The sequence below is a fragment of the Acanthopagrus latus genome, chromosome 9 (assembly GCF_904848185.1).
Source record: "Acanthopagrus latus isolate v.2019 chromosome 9, fAcaLat1.1, whole genome shotgun sequence".
Classification (NCBI taxonomy): domain Eukaryota; kingdom Metazoa; phylum Chordata; class Actinopteri; order Spariformes; family Sparidae; genus Acanthopagrus; species Acanthopagrus latus.
The window spans coordinates 16,209,880-16,230,912 of record NC_051047.1 but is presented as its reverse complement, the minus strand read 5'-3'; the positions used below and the strand labels follow the sequence as shown (position 1 = coordinate 16,230,912).

Genomic DNA, 21,033 nt, shown 5'->3' with positions numbered 1-21,033 from the left:
AAATAACTGTGATTGAGATGGAAGATAGAATTTTTGTTATCCACCAACCTGAAGGACAGACGATTGCATGTTATTGATTCCAGCAGGAGCGCCGGAGCTGGATGCAGCTGAGGGATTAGGGGAGAGCGAGGAGGGGGATTTGGTGCTGATGGTCTGCAGAGGAGAGGACGAGGCTGGAGGGCTGGAGCCGGAGGTGACTGAGTCCTCGTCGCAAGGAGAGCGAGGAAACAGGCTAAACCACTGGTTGCTCTTTTCCGTCAGTACCTTTGAGAGCTGGTCCTCATGAAGGATCGACTGAGGGCTGCTGGTTATCCAGGGGTTGCTTTTGAATGGTGAAGTATCTGTTTTATCCATCAGTCCTGGCTGAGAGGTGGCTGTCTGAGAGGTGGGATATGAGGGATAAGATGCAGTAGTGGGGACTTTAGCAGAAAGACTGTTGTGAGAATTGATGTCTGAATCTTGAGCCATTTTGGCCACTTTGAGGAGTTTGCTGAGCTTAGAGAAGGAGCCGGGCTTTTGGAGGAAGAGATTGAGGCTGTCTTGGTCTTGCTGGCTCTCTGTCCTGGTTGCATCACCATCTGTACCCAACTTTTTTGTTTCTTCTGGCTGCTCTTCTTTTACTCTGATCACCTGAGCAGTCCTTGGTCTTTTCTTTTCTTTCTCCGCCTCTTCATAGCCTGAAAAAGCATTAAAAAAAATAAATATCATCTCAGAAAAGACACATAAAAATCAAATTTCTGTTCTGTACATAAAATCTGAGCGATTAGTTTTGTTTTGCACCTTCAACACTCTCCATGCCTTCCACAAAGATGCCACCACATTGTGGGAGGACCCAGTAACGTCTCTTGTAGCGGTCCTGTCCGATCGTCATGGAGCGCAGTGACTGTGACGAGTCAAATAACTTCTGTCTGATCTGACTCTGTTGCTAAAGAGACAGAAAGTACAGCTAATAAATTCAATCATGGGCTGATCCTGAGAGGAAAAAAGGATCTCAGAGGGTTTAATTTACCTTGTGTGTTTTCTCTATCTGTTTCTCCAGCTCCTCCATGCTGGCTGAGTGTACATTGTCGTCCTGGATGAAAAGATCTCATTAGTGTGAGGACAGATGACATTAACTTTATCAAACACTGAGTTAGTCGCTGGCATCTGTCACTGACCTCCTCTTCAATTATTTCTGCTTTCTTCCCCTTCTTTCCCACAGATTCCTCCTCTTCCTCATCGTCGTCGTCATCCTCGCTGTCGTCGTCGTCGTCGTCTTCCTCCTCACTGTCACCATCTTTTCTCTTGCATTTGTTCCTGCTGGCTGTGGGGTTAACAGACGTGTTGATGTCCTCTCCCCCTACACTGCTGTCTCTCTTCCCTGTCTTCTTGGCGTGGATGCTCCTCAGTCTTTGAAGACAAAAATTGACTGTCAGCTTGTCGAGAACATGTGCACTTCAGACAAAATCCGGACTGTTTCATCATTCGTTCAGTAACACAAGAAGTTCAATAGGAAGCACAAGCTCTGCTAATAAACAATTACATGATACATATGTACTCACTTGCGAAGCTTTCCCTCAACAACCCACTTGTCCTTCCGCAAGTTCGTCATGTGATCGATGTTTTTGTCGATCTCACTGCAAAGTATTAGATGATATTGAATCACCTGACTGTTACTGTGACCTTTATGTATAATATAAAAGGGCATGATGCGTTTGCAGCATTCTGCAGTGTGCACCAGATGTGTTTCAAAGTGTTTCCAGCACTAATGAAAAATTGATGACACGTGGTTTGATGCAACCTTGTGAAACTGTCCATCAGACTGCGGTTTGTCGGATTCCTTTTGATACTTCTGTTATTTCATTAAAATTGAAGCCTACATGAATAAAACAAGATCATACTTTCCACTGTAAGGCACAGAGATTAACTTGTTGGCTTCAGACACAAGAGGGATTTCTTGTTGAGGACCAATAATGTCACAACTGATTCTATTCTACTTGCATGACTGTTCTCATATTGTACTTGTGTCATCTGCTACTGCATTTTTTTCTGCTTTTTATCACAATGGAGCATTTTTCAACTACTGTACCAATTGTATTGTTGTTTATTTTTCTAGGAAGCCTAACAACATCAGCCAAGGGGACTTCTGATGAAAGCCAGCCCCTCAACTAACATCTGTTAATGTACATTGTCCCTTTTCAAATAAGAATAATTAACAAGTAGGATTTTCACAGGCCAGATTTCTTTCTAAAACAAACATATCAAAGAACCAAAATGACAAAAAAGGATTTATTTCAGCGGTAGTTTGGTTTACTATCAACAGTCTAGGACTCTCACCTGATCACAGCCTTACTACAGCAGAGCTCATTAACCAGGAAGGCCAATATGGAGGCCTTCTGTGATGGGCTGTGGGCCTGAAAAGCCTTGGTCCTGAGGCTGATGGCCAGAGTAGCCAGCTCTGTCTGCTCACAGTGACTATGCATGTAGATATGCAGGATCTCAGACACGTTGTCCCGGTTGATCCCCACATTAGTCAGGTGGTCCCCCAAGGCGGTCTTAGTCTGAGAGAAATGCGTTTTAAAAATGGAGTTTAGTCAGACTTAAAACCAGAATCTCTTTTTATATACTGTGACCCATGAGAGCAGAGCACAAGTGAATAGCCCATGAGAGTGCAATGGGAGTCCTTGTGAGCAATTAACTCTGTTCGGTAAAGTAAGCAATGTTAAGCGCTTAAGTGACCCCCTGGGATGTGTCTGGGTTACATGGAGGATGTGCTGATTTTGTGATGAAACATCTACGTCTTCCTTGACAATATCTTGTCCGGGTAAGCACATCTCACTTAATGCACACACAGTCTGAGACAGTCTCTCAATATGAGGAGATGCAGTGATGTAAAGCCACATACAATAAACACAGCATGGACACATGGCTTTGGAGACTGAATAAATATATTTGTTTAAAATGCATATTTATATAGAAGACCAAAGAGGCAAGTTAGCCACTTTCAATTTCTCCTCCTTCTTGTCATTACCATTTCCTTTTTTCAAATATGTTTTGGCAGGTGATAAAACATTACTTTGTCAGATTACTCTCTTTTGTATTTTAAGTGCATTGATTTAGAGGGTGATTTCCCCCCCCAAGTGTTTCTTTTGTAACACAATAGTTTATGTCTGAATCTATATGTTTTATAGGCAAATAGTAGCAGGCATGTGCTTGATTTGTATGCATTCTGTGCATAAAAACATGTTAATTACAGCACAGGAACCATTTACACTTCAACAACCCTACAAGCTGTTAAGTGTATTGAAAGTCTCTCACCTTATGTCCAGCAGGTAAACCAGGATCACACACAGCCGAAGAGAGCAGGCTCACCAGCAGGTCCTGCAGCTTGCCCATATTGTCCCCAATGTTGAGCAACCCCTCTTGAAGGTCACTCAAGTTGAGCATGCTTGGATTTATGTCTAACCTCAGGACCTTCCCAAAGCTGCGGAGAAACTGCAGCACCATCAGGCAGTCGGAGAAGGTACTTCCTGGTAAGACCAGACCGGGGATCCGAGATAACTCTGGAAGTGGCTGATGAGAAATACAAACAAGATTTTGAAAACAAATTACATAATTTCTGTCACTTAAAAGTTGTACCTACTCTCAGTCCATATGGGCCTCTTATCAACCTTGATAACTCATCTAGAATTAAAAAAGGACTTGTACATGTAACATATATTTCTGATCTACAGCTCTGTTATGAACAGTCTAGACCTCTCAGATGGTCTGGGGCCGGTCTGCTTACTGTCCGCAGAGTCTGAAACTAAACATGGAGAACCAGCACTCAGTCTGCTGTATGTGCTCCACATACCTGGAACCAACAACCAGAAAACTTTTACAATCGGGCTTAAGTCTCCTATCTTCCACTGCATTTTGTATTGAATTTTGTTTGACTCTTTAAAAACCTTTGTATGTCTGTTTCTGTTATAGATTTTCTTAATGCCTTCCTCTCTTATGCAAAGCTTTTTCAATTGTTGTTGTAAGCTGTTGTACAATTAAACAAAGCAAGCGATTTAATTTGGGCTGTACACGGCTCAGGCAACATTTTTGTAATTCGTAATACTTTTAAGTCTTTTTTTAGTGTTACAGAAAACTGTGTGAAAGAAGTGTTCAAGATTATTTTAAAGACAGACTTATATATAATACCTGCCAGTGTTTCTTATGGTACTACTGTTACTCATTTCAGACTATTTTGTTTGACAAATCCTGTCATGAATGAAGCCCAGAATGATCAGTAATACTGTGCTTTGTGTTAGCCACTTGGTGGCAGTATTTTGACCAACACCTGCTTTCTTTTTAATCAATTCCAGATGCTTTCAGTGATATTGTGCATCTATTTTGGTTGACCTGATAGTGAAACAATGAAACCATAAATGTGTCAAAAGCATTTCTAATCTTCGCACCTATGGCTCCTACAGTGATTATACTGATAGATTTTTCATGTTGGAAGAAAAAACCAAAACCCTGTGCTGGTGGAAAATCCAATCTTTTCACACACATATTTTCTCCACAGATGGAGCCCATCCATGGCGACATACATGGACTCTCATTATTACCAGCAGCTCCGCAGTGTGTGACTACCTTGTGATCTGCTAAACACATGTCTTCATTTGGCTTCTTCAGCTCCCTCGCTTTTTCCAGTTCTAGTCGTCTGAGCTCCAGTTTCCTCTCCTTGTTTAACCGTTTCTCATCCTTCTTCTCTTTCTTCAGACGCTCTTTCTCCTACAGTCAAAGCAAATGTACAGACTGAAGCACTTTCACCTTAAATTACTGCATATAAAAACATATCAAAACAATGTAGTTGAACACAGGAGCGGGAATGATCTGAACAGGAACATATGGGCAAATCAGTTGTTACGCACCTCTGCCTTCTTACGGGCCTCCACAGCCTTCATGAGCATCATGTGCTGCCTGCGTCTCTCCCTCTCCTGGCAGAGTACAGACACACAGTTTTTATTCCATTCACAGTTTGAAGAGAAAAGAGCTCAGAAGTGCAATACACAGGATGACCCCCAAGACATGCATTATCAAAGAGGAAACTGATTGCAATCATTGCACAATGAAAATGTTGCACATTGTACAAAAGTTAAGGTGTAAAGACATTGAACCAAATGGAACACAATGACAAACGACAAAAAGCTTTATTGCAGATAGTGATGCATACACAAAGCATAAGCTTAAAGTTAGAGACAGCGATTATTAATCTGAGCATGTCGGCAAGTTGCAGACTGAAAAGTACAGGCCAAGAGTTTTAGAACTATTAATAGCAGCAAATACTAAATGTTACAGGGGCAAGCAAAGCACAGAATTTTTGAACTATTAATGAACAATGTCTTATGGAACCGGATCAAGCAGAGGTGTGATGTAACAAAAGATAAATCCTCAATAATCATTGTGGGTTTTTCAGTCACACCCTACATTCGGACACAAATATCTGTAATTTCTAGTCCTTAAATTCTCAGGACAGGCTTGTTAATTTAGCTTTAATGTATCTGAGGGGAACTATCATTTATACTTATTTTGCATTATTGTAGGCCAACTTCCCAACAAAACTGATTTGAATCCATTGGTGCATATCACACACAGCAGAGTGAGTAAGACGAAATGATGCAAAAGACGAAACAAGATAGAAACAGACAGAAAGGGAGACTGGAATGGGGAGAAAAGGCATGCTAGCGTCTCGTAACTGCAGAGACCCTGCAGCCCTCTGCCTGGGTTTTCTTTATTTCTCACTTTTCGGGATTCTTTACAAACCCCAAATGTTGGTATTTGATGTCCTTGATACATGCAGGAATCCTGAAATTAAATTTAATAAAACCTTTTTTAGGACCCTTTCCATACAATTTAAGATTACTTTATTTATTGCAAAAACCAAACAATGTACTCAACATATACTATCTTTGTAAGCCTAACCGCCATGACATATTAAGTGTAAATAATAATGAAGATGAACAACTTTGATAAAAAAAAAAACATTCAAGTTTCAATGAGTAAAAAACCTATTGAGTAGAATATTTTGTTTCCATTGACTCAGTGCTGAAAATCACTGGCAAGAACACAAACTGAATATTGACTTTTGTCAGGTGATAGAATGGATTACAAAGTTGGCTCACATGCTGCAAAGTAAGAGGATTTTGAGTATCTAAATTTAATCAATCCAAAACAAAAACACTGCTCTTTCAAGCTATGAGAGTGGGAGTGCATCCTGTTACGGAGCTAAGGCATTTTTTTCCGATCATATCAGGTATGTAATGGATGTGTTTTCTGAGAAAGACAAATAGCGCAGATGTATGCAGTGCACTGTTCTGGAAAAGCCATGCGAAAGGATGTAGTATGACTGCAGCCAACGCTACACTTTACGCAATACTATGGCAACCATTTATCACAACACGTTCACAATATGCAGTTAAATGTACAGAAACAAACATACCCATACCATATCTAGTCTATGTCTCTCCAACTCCTGGGAGAAAGAGTTGGCAAAGTATTAAGAAATAGAAGATCACACAAGAAAAACGATGCACGAAAAAAAATCATACCAATAGTGAGCTGAAATAAAAAAAATACACCCGGGAATCCCAAAGCGTAATTTGATACAATATATTATGCAAAATAATGATCATGATCATTAGTTAGAGACCATCTCTAAGACATCAGCTCAAGCACAAGTAAGATTGGATTTGTTATAATGTGGACATGGACAAAATGCCTACCTGGTGCTTCAGTATTACAGACTGCAGTCTTCGCAACTCTTTCTCCTTTAAAAAAAAAGAAAAAAGAAAAAAAAGAATCAACGCTTTTAGAAACCAAAGCACTCACAGTACACACAGATACACATGAATGTCTGGCCTTCTCATTATGAACATCATGCTAAATTTCCAGTGGTCACTGGTTTAATTAATGTGAAAACTATTGATCTGGAGTAGATCTAACCTCTCTTTAACAGACACGCAGGGGCAAAGAGGGGCATTTGAGGCAGTTGAACAAGCAAGCAGGCTGCCCTCAATCAGTTTAAGATGAGAAGGAACAGATTACAATCACAGTTTTGCTCCTAATTGTCATCTTTCTCACCTTGTTTCGCTTCTCAGCCTCCAATATTTTTGCACTGGCTGCTTCCTCCTTCTTTTTTCTCTTCGCCTGTACATGCAAAACAGGTGTCAAGGTCATGCAACAGCCACAACTGACAGACTCTTTTTAAACACATATAGCACATACACCACAGGGAAGATTTGAATGAATAGAAATTTGATTGAAGCATCAAATTCTGATGAATGAGAATTAGCCGAGATAACTGACTTAATTAAAAAAATAAAATGAAAAGTATCTTGAAATTATAAAAAACATATTAATCTGGTTCATAAAAGAGATATCAATTAAGCCTTGTACAGTACTTAATATTATGTATAAGCTTGCAAGATTGTTTTTTTTCCCTCAGTCTGTTTGAGTGTTAATGCCGTCAATAAAAAATATTCCACAGAAAGTTAAATAGAGCTGGTTGCTGACTGATAACAACAAGTCTAACACACTGAAATCTTGAGCAATGAGACGATTATTTCCTCCCATTAACACTGAAAGACAAATTGGCTGCAGTTATTATGAAACACCAGCAGGCAGCAAGAATAAATTAAGTAAAATTTCTATCAGTAATTATAGCCCCAACAAAATCCTTTTAAGAGCTGCTTGCCAAGCGTGTCAGCTGAAATTTGATTTATAAAAGCTAAAATACTTCACAGCTTCTATTAGTGAGCAAATGCAAAATAGGTATTTCACCTAGCCACGGTAAACTCTGGGCCACCTCTTACTTAATGAAATACTGTATTTTGTATTAAGCTCCATCACGGTCTGAGGAGATTTTCATATTCAATGGCACTTTTGCAAAAAACCAATTAAGCATTAGTCACATGTACTCACTAGATGTGACGAAAAGCAGGAGCACATAATTTAGGAATAGCCTTTGGTTGGGTTTTTTAAAAAATCCTATCAACAGCAGAAAGGAAGTGTTTTAGAATGTTTCTGCAATAACTTTCAGGACGAACCTCGAGAATTTGCTGTGCACGGAGTTCTTTCTCCATACGAATTTGCTGAATGCGCTTGATCTTCTCCTGGTAAAAGGATGAGGGCAAGATCAAATGAATTAACTGTTAAGTCATGCATGTTATAGAGTGGCGGGGGGAGGGGGGAGCAGGGTGAAGCACAGTAGGTCTATGCAGATGAGGAAGGTGTGCCATTTTGAAGGATGGCAACTTCCTTTAAGGATTTCAAAAGCAATTCAAGAGTGCTTAAAACCTTTTCACCTCACCTTGAGGCACAAACCGGATATGAACAGAGCAGCTGCAGACGGTTATGCAATGAAAATTAAACAATGCAGACAAAGAAAAATCCTTACTTGCTGTTTAAGAATCTTCATCTGCTCCCTCTTCTTCCTCCTCTCCTCTGCAGCCATCATTGCTGGAAGACACAAACAAATTAGGCTTGAACACAACATTATGATGTAGTGTTAGATTCTGACTAGACAGCAGCTGTTTACCTTGTTGCTTCTTTGCCTCCTTGGCTGCTTGCGCCATGGCCTGCTTCTCCAGTTTTCTCATCATTTTGATCTGAGCCGCCTGTCGAGCTATTTCTGCAACATGATGAAATGTGTTACCGAAATCACAGATACTTTTGAGTTAAGAAATTTAATGAAGGAGCGCCATGTTGCTCAGTTGGTAAAGCGGGTGTTCCATGTACAGAGGCTCTGTCCTCGCTGCAGTGTCACTCCGCCTCTCCTGTTTCATGTCATCTCCTAAACTGTTCTGTCAATAAAGCCATATAAAGGCCAAAAATATAAAAAAATATATATATATGTAATAAAAAACTGACTAGCAGGTTCTTGCAGCAAACTAAAGTTTTTATGCGTAATAATGGCAAACAGACCATTAAGAAATAAACACTGCTGACTCCTATGACATGTTTTACTACTATATGTATATAGAGTATCAAGAAGTGATATGACTTTAGCTACAGTTGGCCAATTAACCTTCCAAAAAAGATAAATGCACCAAACCCCTATGTGAAAATAACTTCTACTTAATGGTTGATTTTCTCCTGAACAGATGCCACTGACAGTTTTCTAAGATGCAAACTGACCTTGAGCCTCTAGTTTGCGTAGCAGCTTGGCATCACTGACATCTGGGAAGTTATTTTCACCGATATTAAGAGGATGAGACTTCCACTGTCTGGCCCTGGAGGGTTCGCCGATCGACTGGTTCTCGGACTTTGTGCAGCGGCTGCGCCTCCCGTCCATTGCTATGATACTGGGAGTGATCTCCTCCTCTGCCAACAAGAACCACTGTAAACCCTGGATTATTGTTGGAAGCAAAAAAGACACATTTAAAACAAGAACAAAACTTGAGTAACTACCTATGGCAACATCTTTAGAGGTTTAAAACACAGTACTTTTCCTACATTAACAATGTATTGAAAATATGATTCAATCTAAAAGGAGACATGATGCTTTTTTCCCCCTTTCCTTCAGTGTTTCATTTAGATTCCTATGCATGTAAAAGATCTTGAAAGTCAAAAAGATCAACACTGCTCTTGAATTGCCTCATCAGTAGCCCCGACTTTAATAATGGGACTTTGTGACATCACACTACATCACGTCACATCATGTCACACATATGAATATTACATTAAAGACTAGGTATTCAGGAGGGTTAGAGGCAAGAACTAAAACATTGTTTCAGACAGAGAGGTAATACGGTGCTGCAGCACTGGACAGTATTTGAAAACAGATGAGTTTTTTGAGCATTAAAGCATGTATATCTATTCTAGTAGTAACTCAAAATAAAATTATGAACCTGAACAGGAGCATACATATGAAAATTTGAGTCAAATTGATATGCTTTGGTCTCAACTACAATGCGAGTGTAACTGAATTATCTCTCAGACAAAAGATACACAGATGGAGGCTTTTTAATGTCTATTAGAGCATTTTTATTGCAATGCATCGCAAAGGTTTATTTAACGCCATGTTTTTGCAGAATTAGTCCTTCAAGTATGAACTAGAGGTCAGACAAAACACAAAAACAAGTAGACAGTTACCTCCGGTCCGTCTCTGGCTTCATAGAAGTCCCCAACTTTAATTTTTGTACTGAAGCTGAAGTTATCCCGTGAGATTTGAGTTATTCCATTGCGGAGTAAATACTGCAGACAAAAGAATAATGTGTATTAATTAAAGCAGTGAAACTTTCAGCCATATTAACTAGTCAATCATCCCCCCACCCCCCACAAGGGCAATTATATAATGCTATACTGATGCAGTGATTTACCTTCATTACATCTGGATATTGACGCAGCTTCTTCCCACATGGAGCAAAGTAAGCTACCTCTCCTTGTAGGCGACCTGCCACATTCCTGATTCGGGTCTCTCTCTGCCAGCTGAGAAGAAATTAGTACATACATAGTTAACACATGTACAATATCATTACCACGGCACTGTGCTGTTTTCACTCATCATTAATGTATATATGTTATATCCTGAATGTTTCTAACACCAATATTGGGACAGATACACATTATCCTATGAATCACAACAGGAAACCAGTCAAAATTTATGTCTGTGGCCTTGTTGTCCTCTGACCCTTTCAGCACTCACACTCCTCAATGGCCATGTGCCAAATGGGGCAACCCCTCAGTTCCCATGAGCTCCGCTGGAGAGCAGCCATGACTTACAGAAAAGACAAGTAGGCTTGTAGCTCCTCCAGACAGAGCAGGGGGCTGAAATATGGGCTTGTGGCCTCTGTTTCCTGTGAACCTCCTGATGAAAAACATCCCCAGGAGATGAAAGGCGCTCTGATCCGAGGCTGCAGAATTTGTGGGCAGGGAGCTGCTAATGTTGCATGTCTGTGTTGCAGGCTGGGTGCAATTAACCCCTTGATGCTGAACTGCTGGGCCTCAATTCATTTCCTGCCCACTGTGACTTACTGCTTAAGATGGGGGATTTTCAGGCCCCTGAAAGGAAGGCTGGTAAGTTTTTTTGTGGTCTACTTCTATATAGCTGCTGATCAAGACACCACTGTCCTCAAATCAACAACTCTAGCAGTGTTTTCTTATAATATTTACAGTATTTACCCTGAGAGCATTGTCTGATTCTTTCCCAATTTCACACATATTCACACATTTTCTAACTAATTGCTGAGAGACTAGACTGTTTTGTATCATTGTTTCTTATTGGGTGAAGTGTTTTCAACACTGACACCTCTCTAAAACACATTTCTGTTTGATGTGGCAAACACAGAGATATAACATTTGCCATGGGAGATCATGTGTCCTACACTGCTCCACAAAGTAAAGATGACTGCAGATGACCTTTTACAATAGGTCACTTGTCAGCCTTCAGTGACTTGACATTTCACCATAACACCAGTTGCATAAACACAAACAATGCAGGAAGTGTAACAGGAAGAACAAATGGAACACACGGTAAGTCCATAAAAATGTTGTGTTTGTCTTAATATACAGTGCATGCACGATATCTCACCCAAAGTCAAGAGGCAACCGCAGAGCTCTCTCGTCTGTTACTCTCCTCCTCTTTCCTGATCCTGGAAAACAAGAGAAATGACTCAGCACTTTAGGCACCTCATATGGGACCTAAGAGAACAGCAGACCTGCCATATTTACAGATACAGCCCCGAGACAAAATAAGGAGGACAGCAAAACCCCCAACTAAGGTGTTTGATATCCTCAGACATATCCATTTATTGTGTATAACTGTTTTACATAAGTATGGAAAAATGTACTCTGTATGACTTCACTTAAAACGTTACTATGTGAAATTTTCAGAAATCCTTGTAATTAATCACACTGATGGCAGTTGGGTGAACAGCGGGCAGCATGACGTTGTTCACACACATGCTCTCACACTCTGTCATTTTTCCACCAGCAGTTTTGGATGCACCTTGTCAAACCAAACCATCACCAGTTTTACTGGCTGAGTTGAGCTTGGCCACGCCCAGCCGCACCCAAGATGTTCCTGCTCTTGAGTAGGGTTAAGCTGGGCCCGCCTGCCTCCAAGTGGGATGCGGTGACGTCCCAGGAAAGCATCCAAATTGTTTGTGTTTAACTGAACAAGCTGAGCCACTTCTTTGGTGGTGATAATTCGACAGTACTAACAGGATCGTGAGAGGCGCGTCATAAATAAAGATACTCTGTTAGTGTTAGTCTGAATTGAATGCCCTGGTGTTAACCCTAGTTTTCCCCTGCTCCCATCTGGCCAGAAAGGAGTTGAATTTTCTGGTTGTTCCCGTGTTTTTCTGTTTGTCGGTTTGTAAAAGGAACCGCCAGCAGCGCGATGCTGATACAGCAGATTGTGACAGTTTTCCTGGTTGCCAGAACGACCTCTTTCTACTGTCATTGCTGTTTAAATCCATTCCCATATCATCAAAACAAAGCAATTAATACATGTACAGTTAATGCTTCACATAGTTCCTTTTAATAACCATACAACCAGGGTGAGTGTTATTTGTTTTGTAGTAGAACACAGTAGGTTAGCTCATTTTAGGCTCAGCAATACCCTATAGGCATGGACATTCACATAAAATACTAAACAAATATTCAGATCTTTTGACACAAAAGAGAAGAAGAAAACACGAGAGCTTGTACAGCAACACGCCTGTTAGTGTAAAATAAACCATCAAAGTTCCTAATTGTATAAATGTAAACATGTTTCTTTAAGATCATCAGGAGTAATTGATGACAACAGCTGTGACACGATTCTTCTATTACTCCATAGTAGGACTTAATGGAACAAGAAATTAATACTTTCCCATTATGTCAAGTCAGAATCTGGCTCTGTTAGTAACACAATATGCTCCGTGACTCATTCGGTATCCGATGTATAAAGCATCTGCCTGGGTTATTAAAGCAAATGCTGCTGGGGACTATCAAAACAATGACGCAACCAATTTCTTCCACAGAGCTCATTGTAATTGGAACTACTGAGAAATGAGAAACCACGTTTTCATATTGGAAAATTATGCATCCTTTTCCAAAGAAAGGTGGGAGGACAAAAAAAAGCCTGGACTACTAAGTAAACGGGGGGCTTAGGTCATGATTCTGCTTTATCATCTTAGTAACACTTTCCTGAAAGCTTTAAGTTGACAATGATCACAGTTGACAAACACAGATTTGTTACCTGGCAATGTGGCAAATGAGAAAGATGGCGAGATGGAGCTGTGATTACTCATCGCTCCTAAGCTGGTCACTGCAGTGGCATTGAGCAGGCCACTCGGTAAACTAGGAGGCTTGATGATCTGCAGGTTAAGCAGGGAGCAGTTGCCCGAGACTTTCTTGGAGGCCTTGTGAGTGGACAGGGACGTTTTAGCGAGCATCTGAGGAGTCCTCTCTGTGTCACTATCTGCTTCGGTCTCACCCCGCTCTTTCGTATCATCCTCTGAGCCATCAGAGTCGCTCTCCAGATTGCTCTCTGACTCTGCAGGGGATTCCAGCATGATAGAGAGAAATGATATCCTAATTAGCATTCTTCTCACAACCAAACCATACAGTACAGAGGGCTGCTAATTTCTAGAAGTCTCATTTAGCAGCTTATATCTGAAGTCACATGTGATGAATGGCAATTCATTATTCAAGTAAGGAAAGGCCTGTTAAATCTAACCTGAAAGGCTGCTGCCAGAATCTTCATCTTCAATGTCATCTCCATCATCATCATCATAGTCATCTCCTAAAGAGTCGTCTGAGTCTTTGCTGCTGTGGATATCAGACTCACTGCTCCGGACCAGGTCTACAGGGGGACGGGATGTGGTGCTTTTAGAGAGGCTCTTGGGACTCTTCCTTGGTGTGTGACCAACACCTGATGAGGCAGAAGATTTGAGCGAGGAAGCAGATCTCCGCGTAATATCCTTGGTGCTAGTGCTCAAGTTGATAGGCATGGGATACGGAGGGCTGGTAGCTGCATGGAGGGGTTTGCTAGCAGAGACGCTGCTCTGGCTGCGGGGTTTAGTGATGAGGGCCAAGGGTGCATCCTGAACTGCAGTGTGGATCACTCCATTAGGGTGGTGGTGGTTCAGGAATGGATTGTTGTCATTGCTGTGTGGGAGAGACGGTAAATGATTTCTCAATGTATCCGACAAATGTTGCAGAGACAATACGGAAGCTGAAATGTTGTGACTTTTATACCAGTTCTGACTCTTGGGTCGCAAAGAGAACACTTGCTCCACAGAATCCTTGGAATGGAGGGGCTTCACGTAGAAAAATGAAAAAGAAAGGGAAACAAAGAAAAAAAGGAAGTAATTACACAAACTGTCAGTCACGTTACTTTGCTGTGGGCCGTGAATGAAAGAATTTAAGGTGTAATAAGAGACGGAGACAATGAAGAGCAGACTCAAGCCTGTCAACAACAGTGAAGTAAAAAGGCGGCTGTGGAAAATATTTTCAAATTGTTTGGCTTAGTGCCATCGTGCGACTTTAGCTGTCATCTTGTATTTGTTGCTATTGTTATGCTCTGGCAATCAAAAGCCTGTATTTAATGTACCACCATCATATGAATTAAAACCCTCTTGTTATAGACATATTCCCCTCCTTTTAAAAATACTGACAATAACAGAGTCCTTTAAAAGAGGCCAATTTCTCTCTCTTGATAACAAACATCCCAAAGCATAACAGAGCTAATTGCTTGTCAATTTTGTGAAGCATCCCCAGTGGAGCTAAACACACTGTCACGTCTAGTCATGTGGCGGTCAGACTCGTATGTAGTACAATAAAAGCCCTGATAATAGTGTATAAGCATTCATTTTCCCCACAGATTGTTATTTATTTCATGACAGAAACATTGAAGGACAATTAATCAGACAATAGAGGATAAGAAATACGTTTATGCTTCATTACAGTCAATGTTTTTTTTTCTCCCTTAGGCAGAATTCAGCCTCACTGCAGTAATGGTTATAACAAATATAACTCACCTTGTTCAATTTAAAACTGTTCAAGTGTAGCAATCCACTGCTCTCCTTCATGCCATCAAGAGGCACTGTGCGCTTTGGAGAGGGCATCAAGAATTTGGGCTTATGTCTGGGCTTTTGTGAGGCTAACAGCGTTGGTGCTTTGGGTAAAGAAGAGAGGTGGAGAGGCTTGGGTGAGGAGCAAAGAGAGGGGGGCTTCGAAGGGCAACAGAGAGAAAAAGGTTTGGGGGAGGAGGAGGCAGGATTATGCTTTGGTGAGGATGAATGAGAGAGGTGCTTCGGTGAGTTGGAGAAGGGCAAAGGTGAGGCCTCCCTGTGGGACTGCGCTAGGGGACTGTTGCTGGCTGCCAATCCGGTGGCTTGGATGACACTGATGTGCTTCTGGCTGTCCTCCTCTGCAGTCCTGCAGTTCTGGAGGAACAGTGCTGAGGACTGTGGCAGGCCAGCAGGATGAGACGAGGACTGGAGGCGGTACGAAGAACTCAAAGAAACAATGTCACGGTGACTGTCTTGAGTTGCGTTTCCGTCAGCCGAGGAAGGTCTCTTCTTTTTACTCTCAGAAGTGTTCTGTGTCAGCCGCTGAGTAGGAGGATGAGGAAAAACGGGGAGAAGACAGCATGTCATGTCAGCTCCTACTGAGATGCTCACAGTGGCAGCTCAGTCAGATACTGTGGCAAACACATCCAGTTTCCCACCCACCAGTATGGCTGCTTTTGACAATCCCACTAGCCTTTACTTGAGTTTCTAACAGGGACAGCATCACTTTTTTGACACAAAACCTTGCAAAATTCATTCAAACTATCTTTTAACTCAGAAACACAGTGAGGTAGAGAACTTATTTAAAAAAATATAACCAAGTAGTAAATGTAGACAAAATGACCGAGACACAAAGAAACCTAAAAAGGAAGAAATGGTGATGAAAAGTAAAAAATATAAAAAAAGGAAAAAAGCAATAAAAAAATCAAGGCAGATCAATCAAATAAAACAAAGGAACTAAATAAGTCTTTGTCAAACAGAACATTTAAACACAAATGCCAGAAGTCTGAGACACTTACCTCAACTTTCCTTTTCTCTGGACTGTCTTTTTCTGAATCAGAGTCCTCACTGTCATTGCTCTGATCATCCTCATCTTCATCATTGTCCTCCTCCTCCATGTCATCAGGATCACTGCTGCTCTCCTCGCCATCACTGGAGCTGTCTGACAATGATCCTGATTGGCTGCCGCTCATGCTGGAAGTCTCAAGTGGTTTTTTGATGGGTTTCTAAATAAAAATAAAAGTCCACATTCCTTAATCAAGTGAAAACAGGAGAAAGGGTGTCAGGGACAACTGTTAGTTTTCATGTGGTGTACTGAGGTACTTGAGCAAATGCTGTATTAACCTTTTCTTTTGTTTTCTGAACGGTCCTCTGGTGCAGTTGGCTCAGATCCTGGCTGCTCATTTGACGACGACTACTCTTGGCTTGAGTTTTCTCCGTGTTTCCTTTTGTTTGATATGAAGTGTTGTTCACAGCAGAGTTCCCTGTAGGAGAAGCAGCACTCCTATCATTCACTTTTACACCTAAGGGAACCAGCACTGTGCATTTGTTTAGAGCAATATACAATACTCAAATACATTATGAGGACAATAATGGTAACATGAGTATTATAATATTATGCAGTGATATGACAGTGTGGAGCCTCTTTAAACTACTACAACGTATAACCTCAGGCAGGAGGTAGTTTTTTTTTTTTGTTTTTTTTTTTTTACCTGAGGTACGTGACTGCATGTGAGCAGAATCATGGCTCTTGAATGCTGATGCAAACATAGGATGCAGACCCATAAGAGGGGGGATGAAGGCTGCTGCTCCCCTGGTATGTGCCTCAGATGGCCGCCACCAGTCTGGAGTGGGAGAGAGAGAGATACTGTTCAGTTAGGAATAAATAGCCACTCACTATCTAGATATGCAGAGAATCCAATCTGCCAGCATGTTATAGGAGCACTAATCACTTGGGTCAAAATATAGTTTTGCATTGATAGCAAGTGCATTCCCCAGACTGTGATTTCATCGGTTTATATTGAGAGCTGCTAGCTTGCTAGAGATGTCAAAGTGGCAACAGTTCCTCAAGAGCAGCATTCCTCTGAAACAGCATCTGCTTTCTAAAACATCCATCTACTTTGAGTGTCATGATCTCACTCAGATAAAATTGGCAGACAATCAGGTATCACTGAGAACATTTTTTTTACATGAAAATGCTGTTAAAATACCATTTTTTAGTGGAAAAGTAAATCAGATACAAAATAATTAGAACTTATTTCCGATTGAATAAAGTTTCATTTTTGACGATCGGAATAAAAATGACCACATAAGGTAACGCTTACTGCTGCATGTTGGTTGCATTTCATGGACATGAGAAATAGCTATTGTCGACCTTTTAAAAAGCACACAGCATGTCACTGAAGAGATAGCCAGGAAGACCACAAAATAATTCACAGTACTTAAAAGCAAATTTTCCTACTCTCCTCTATTAATAAAAGAAACTAAAACATTGGACCTACCTGGAAATGTACCAAACTGAGAGTGAGCTGCCAAGGCAGACAAACCCAGACTTCCCAGGCCCCCGAACTCAGGGCGGCCGGAACTTGATGTGTACAGCCCAAAAGCTGGACGGCTCACTGAAGGAAACCCATTAGGGCTTCCAGACACAATCAAGCGTTCATCCCCTGTTATCTGGAGCAAGTGGCCTGGAAGACAAAGGACACAGTCTTAAAATATAATTTACTGATATAGATCAATTTATCAGCTGATATAGACAGTATAGATAGACATTATATTTACATATACAGCACCTGTACAGTTCACAACATCATATCATGGTTAAATAATTAATTTCTCAGCTCATCAATTGTTAATACCATTAAAGACTGCTGAGGACTGTATTTTGTAGGAAAAAGAAGTAGTCCAGGATCCTTTCATTGTGATAATCATGAATGATTCAGGGCCTGGCACACCCACTCATATCTAGAAAATTAGCACAAACCAAATAAATACAGTAAAACCACTGTTTGATGAATAATATAATGACTCTCGTAGTATAAATGACAGTGCAAAGGAATAAATGAAATAGAAAAGGGAGGAAGAAAAGGACACATGCTATCAGCACTCTGTGCTGTGGACAACTTGACCTTTTCCTTTTACAACAGCTATAACCAGTGTTTCATATCAGAACTATTTCTATTAGAGAAACTAGTCCTAATAACAAGATATAATAATTCATTTCAATGAGAAATGCAAACATTTGTTGTGTATAAATTCAAAGCTAACCAGGCCAAACACTGTGATAATATGCTGCCTGACTGAAATGATGAAACATAATTAGCTGCTCATCGTGTCAGGTAACCCTAGCTACGGTTCATTGAGCAATTTACTGAGAAATCATTAACAACATCTGTACTTTCTGCTTTACATTTGTTTGTGTTTAACTGTTGACATACCAAACCATATCCCCTAATAATTAACTGAAACGATGCTTAGACAAAGCCACAAAAAAACTGTAGTCAGAAATAATGCCGACTTAACTGATGTGAAAATGGAGCCAGCAACTCTCAAACCACCCTGACTTTATCCTTTAGGAGTGCTGATTTTAGCCTTGGTTTTATAAAGTGTACCTGTACTGAAGCTGCAGAATCTTTCACCAATTACTTTAAAATAGCCAGTTCATGCCTTTCCTCAGATATCAACATGGAATCAGACACTTGTTCTTACTACGTTGAATTCACTGTGAGGTGTTGCATAAAACTTAGAAAAACTCACAGTGTTAAAGCCACCGAAAAGACTAAGAATATGAAAGCTTGAGTGTGATTCTATTCAAAAGGGTGTTACCGTCACCATTCGTGTCATATCTTTCTTCTTCTTCCCACGGGGGATAAGAAATCTCTTGAAAAGAACTCAATTTATTTGATAGTCATAACAGCAATGTGTCCACAGAGGTGCCTATGCGCTTTCAGCAGTTAGCGTTCAATCCAAAATAAATTATCTGGGAATTTTCTGTGCACGTTTGGTGTGGGGGTCTGAAAATGAATAATTTATGAGAATGTCTCTAATGTGTTCTTCATTGTGATAGCATGACAAAGAAAAACAGTACTTTTTGGGGCATCTTATCGTGAAGGAGGAGAAAAAAATAATCACAAACCACGGTATGTAAATTTGCACATTATTTTGTGGTCAGGGGTAATCTGACAGCTTATGCATCACCACTGCTCAATGCATAATGGCTCTGACCACAATTAGTATTCAAGGAAAACAAGAGGATGTCGGCGGCTGCATGCACACTGTGAGGCTGACAGACGTGTCAAATCACACAGGATAAACCGGAGCTAAAGGTTGTCAAAAGACATCCACAAGGGCGTACAAAGCTTTTTAATTGTCGGCATTCATTAATTCAACAGCTTTTCCATTCCTATCAAAATTGTCGGAAACATGTTAAGACTGGGAGAAGGTGTCTAAAGCCCTCTTATTGTTGGACAATTTTAATTCAGTGTTTTCTACTAAATTTCTTCGAAACAGATTTCCCTTTTCTTAATTTTCTTCTTCTCAAAAGTTTGTGTGGAAGTGTATTTATAAAGTGCAGGCTAATTGTAAAGTCACTCAGAATGGTGCATTCATTTGCATTTATTAACAGCTTGTGAATTTATGGCTGTTTTGTGCTCTTTGCAGCATTGCACGCTTGAACATTAAAGGAACAGTTCACCCCAATTCAAAAATACACACGTTTCCTCTTACTTGTTCTGCAGTGCTATTTATCCATCTAGATTGTTGTGATGGAAGTTGCCCTGTTTTGGAGATATCAGCCATAGAGATGTCACAAGCGTGGGCCTCACAATTTCTCTATGGCTAATGTGTTTGTGTGTACGTACCACAGGTGGTGAGAGGGGAGCTGCCTGCAGGGCTTGGTGCCGGGCTGCTGCACTTGGTGGAGGGAGTCTGGGGTGGAGCGGGGGAGGAGCTGGCTGAAGAGGAGGCCATGTGAAGGGAGGACGGGGCTGATGATGGGGAGGCCAGCCGCTCTCCAAACTCCATATCTGTCAAACACAATCCGGTCAACACCAATAGATACAAGACAAGAAAAGAAGGGGGAGAAAAGAAACCCCACTCATGCCACACACACCCCTGAGCCTTTATTCCTCACTGACACACATCTGAATTACCATCACAGCAACACTGTGAGGTGACCTTTGTGAAAGATGTTCTTTATGATTACTTTGAATAAGGCTGATAATTCAATGGTACTGTTTATTGACATTGAGAAGTACTGTACTGGGAAGGAATGATTAGTGCTGATATCAACTTATGACTGATCAATGATATTGAAATGCCAAACATTTGGTAAAACTTCTTAGCAAAGTCACAATTTTCCACTGTTCTATAGTTTATATGATTCTAATATTAAATCACTGGGTCGTGAAGCATTGTTTCATCAAATGTAAAGCATGAAAGTATTAACGTGATTATAATCTTGGCAAAATAAGGTAAAGTTTTCCATTCATGATCGTCTGTCAGCTTTTTTCATTGGTTTGTTGGTTAGTTTGTCAGGAATATTACACAAAAACTACTGTATGGAATCGGATTTCCACAACAGCTGGATGGAGGATGGGTCTCAGCACAGAACAGACCCCATAAACTTCATCTACACAATCATATATATACAGCAAAGCACAGTACAAAATATGCTAATGACAACCAGGCTACTGTTTTTTGTTTTTTTGCCAGCATAATCTTTTGAAGTCTGCCATAATCAAACGATCTATTCATCTCTAAGCACAATCCAAATTCTATAAAAACAGGTTAAAATGAAATTATTTCCATATATCAGTTTATTTAAAAAATAATCCTGATATCTTTTGAATTAATTTGTAGGCTCTAGGCTAGTCCATGCAATGACATGAATAAAAAAAGTCTTACATTTGTTACATTGCTCCTTTACTCTTATAAAGTGCGTGCTCAGATTGACTGTTAGTAAACAGTGACGAGTGAGAGAGATCAGACAAACAATTTTTATAGAGTATTAGTATAACCAAAC

At 40.5% G+C, this 21,033-nt stretch overlaps 1 protein-coding gene and 1 long non-coding RNA gene across 10 annotated transcripts in view; one reads left to right on the top strand and one right to left on the bottom strand.

Annotated features, from left to right (window-relative positions):
• The window catches only part of LOC119025743 (bromodomain adjacent to zinc finger domain protein 2B), a 53,041-nt gene that overhangs the window by 5,410 nt on the left and 26,598 nt on the right, over positions 1-21,033 (bottom strand). For 5 of the 9 annotated variants that reach the window (XM_037109661.1, XM_037109656.1, XM_037109652.1 and 2 more), the window contains 28 exons: positions 19,871-20,035; positions 17,513-17,698; positions 16,724-16,855; positions 16,356-16,495; positions 16,031-16,237; positions 14,979-15,554; positions 14,197-14,258; positions 13,676-14,106; positions 13,196-13,492; positions 11,543-11,603; positions 10,332-10,440; positions 10,105-10,206; positions 9,148-9,358; positions 8,549-8,641; positions 8,408-8,469; positions 8,058-8,123; positions 7,093-7,158; positions 6,735-6,779; positions 6,458-6,484; positions 4,884-4,949; positions 4,603-4,743; positions 3,298-3,552; positions 2,317-2,540; positions 1,542-1,616; positions 1,158-1,389; positions 1,010-1,072; positions 781-925; positions 49-677 (listed from right to left, as the gene is read on the bottom strand). In XM_037109661.1, coding sequence (XP_036965556.1) covers positions 49-677; positions 781-925; positions 1,010-1,072; positions 1,158-1,389; positions 1,542-1,616; positions 2,317-2,540; positions 3,298-3,552; positions 4,603-4,743; positions 4,884-4,949; positions 6,458-6,484; positions 6,735-6,779; positions 7,093-7,158; positions 8,058-8,123; positions 8,408-8,469; positions 8,549-8,641; positions 9,148-9,358; positions 10,105-10,206; positions 10,332-10,440; positions 11,543-11,603; positions 13,196-13,492; positions 13,676-14,106; positions 14,197-14,258; positions 14,979-15,554; positions 16,031-16,237; positions 16,356-16,495; positions 16,724-16,855; positions 17,513-17,698; positions 19,871-20,033 — 4,866 coding nt within the window. In that variant the 5' untranslated portion in view covers positions 20,034-20,035. The remainder of the gene's footprint in view (positions 1-48; positions 678-780; positions 926-1,009; positions 1,073-1,157; positions 1,390-1,541; positions 1,617-2,316; positions 2,541-3,297; positions 3,553-4,602; positions 4,744-4,883; positions 4,950-6,457; positions 6,485-6,734; positions 6,780-7,092; positions 7,159-8,057; positions 8,124-8,407; positions 8,470-8,548; positions 8,642-9,147; positions 9,359-10,104; positions 10,207-10,331; positions 10,441-11,542; positions 11,604-13,195; positions 13,493-13,675; positions 14,107-14,196; positions 14,259-14,978; positions 15,555-16,030; positions 16,238-16,355; positions 16,496-16,723; positions 16,856-17,512; positions 17,699-19,870; positions 20,036-21,033) is intronic. The other 4 variants (XM_037109655.1, XM_037109658.1, XM_037109657.1 and 1 more) reach the window with 4 other exon arrangements.
• LOC119025747 lies at positions 10,741-12,185 on the top strand. The gene is made up of 3 exons (XR_005076912.1): positions 10,741-11,028; positions 11,524-11,732; positions 11,948-12,185. It is a non-coding gene; the product is annotated as an uncharacterized LOC119025747 (long non-coding RNA).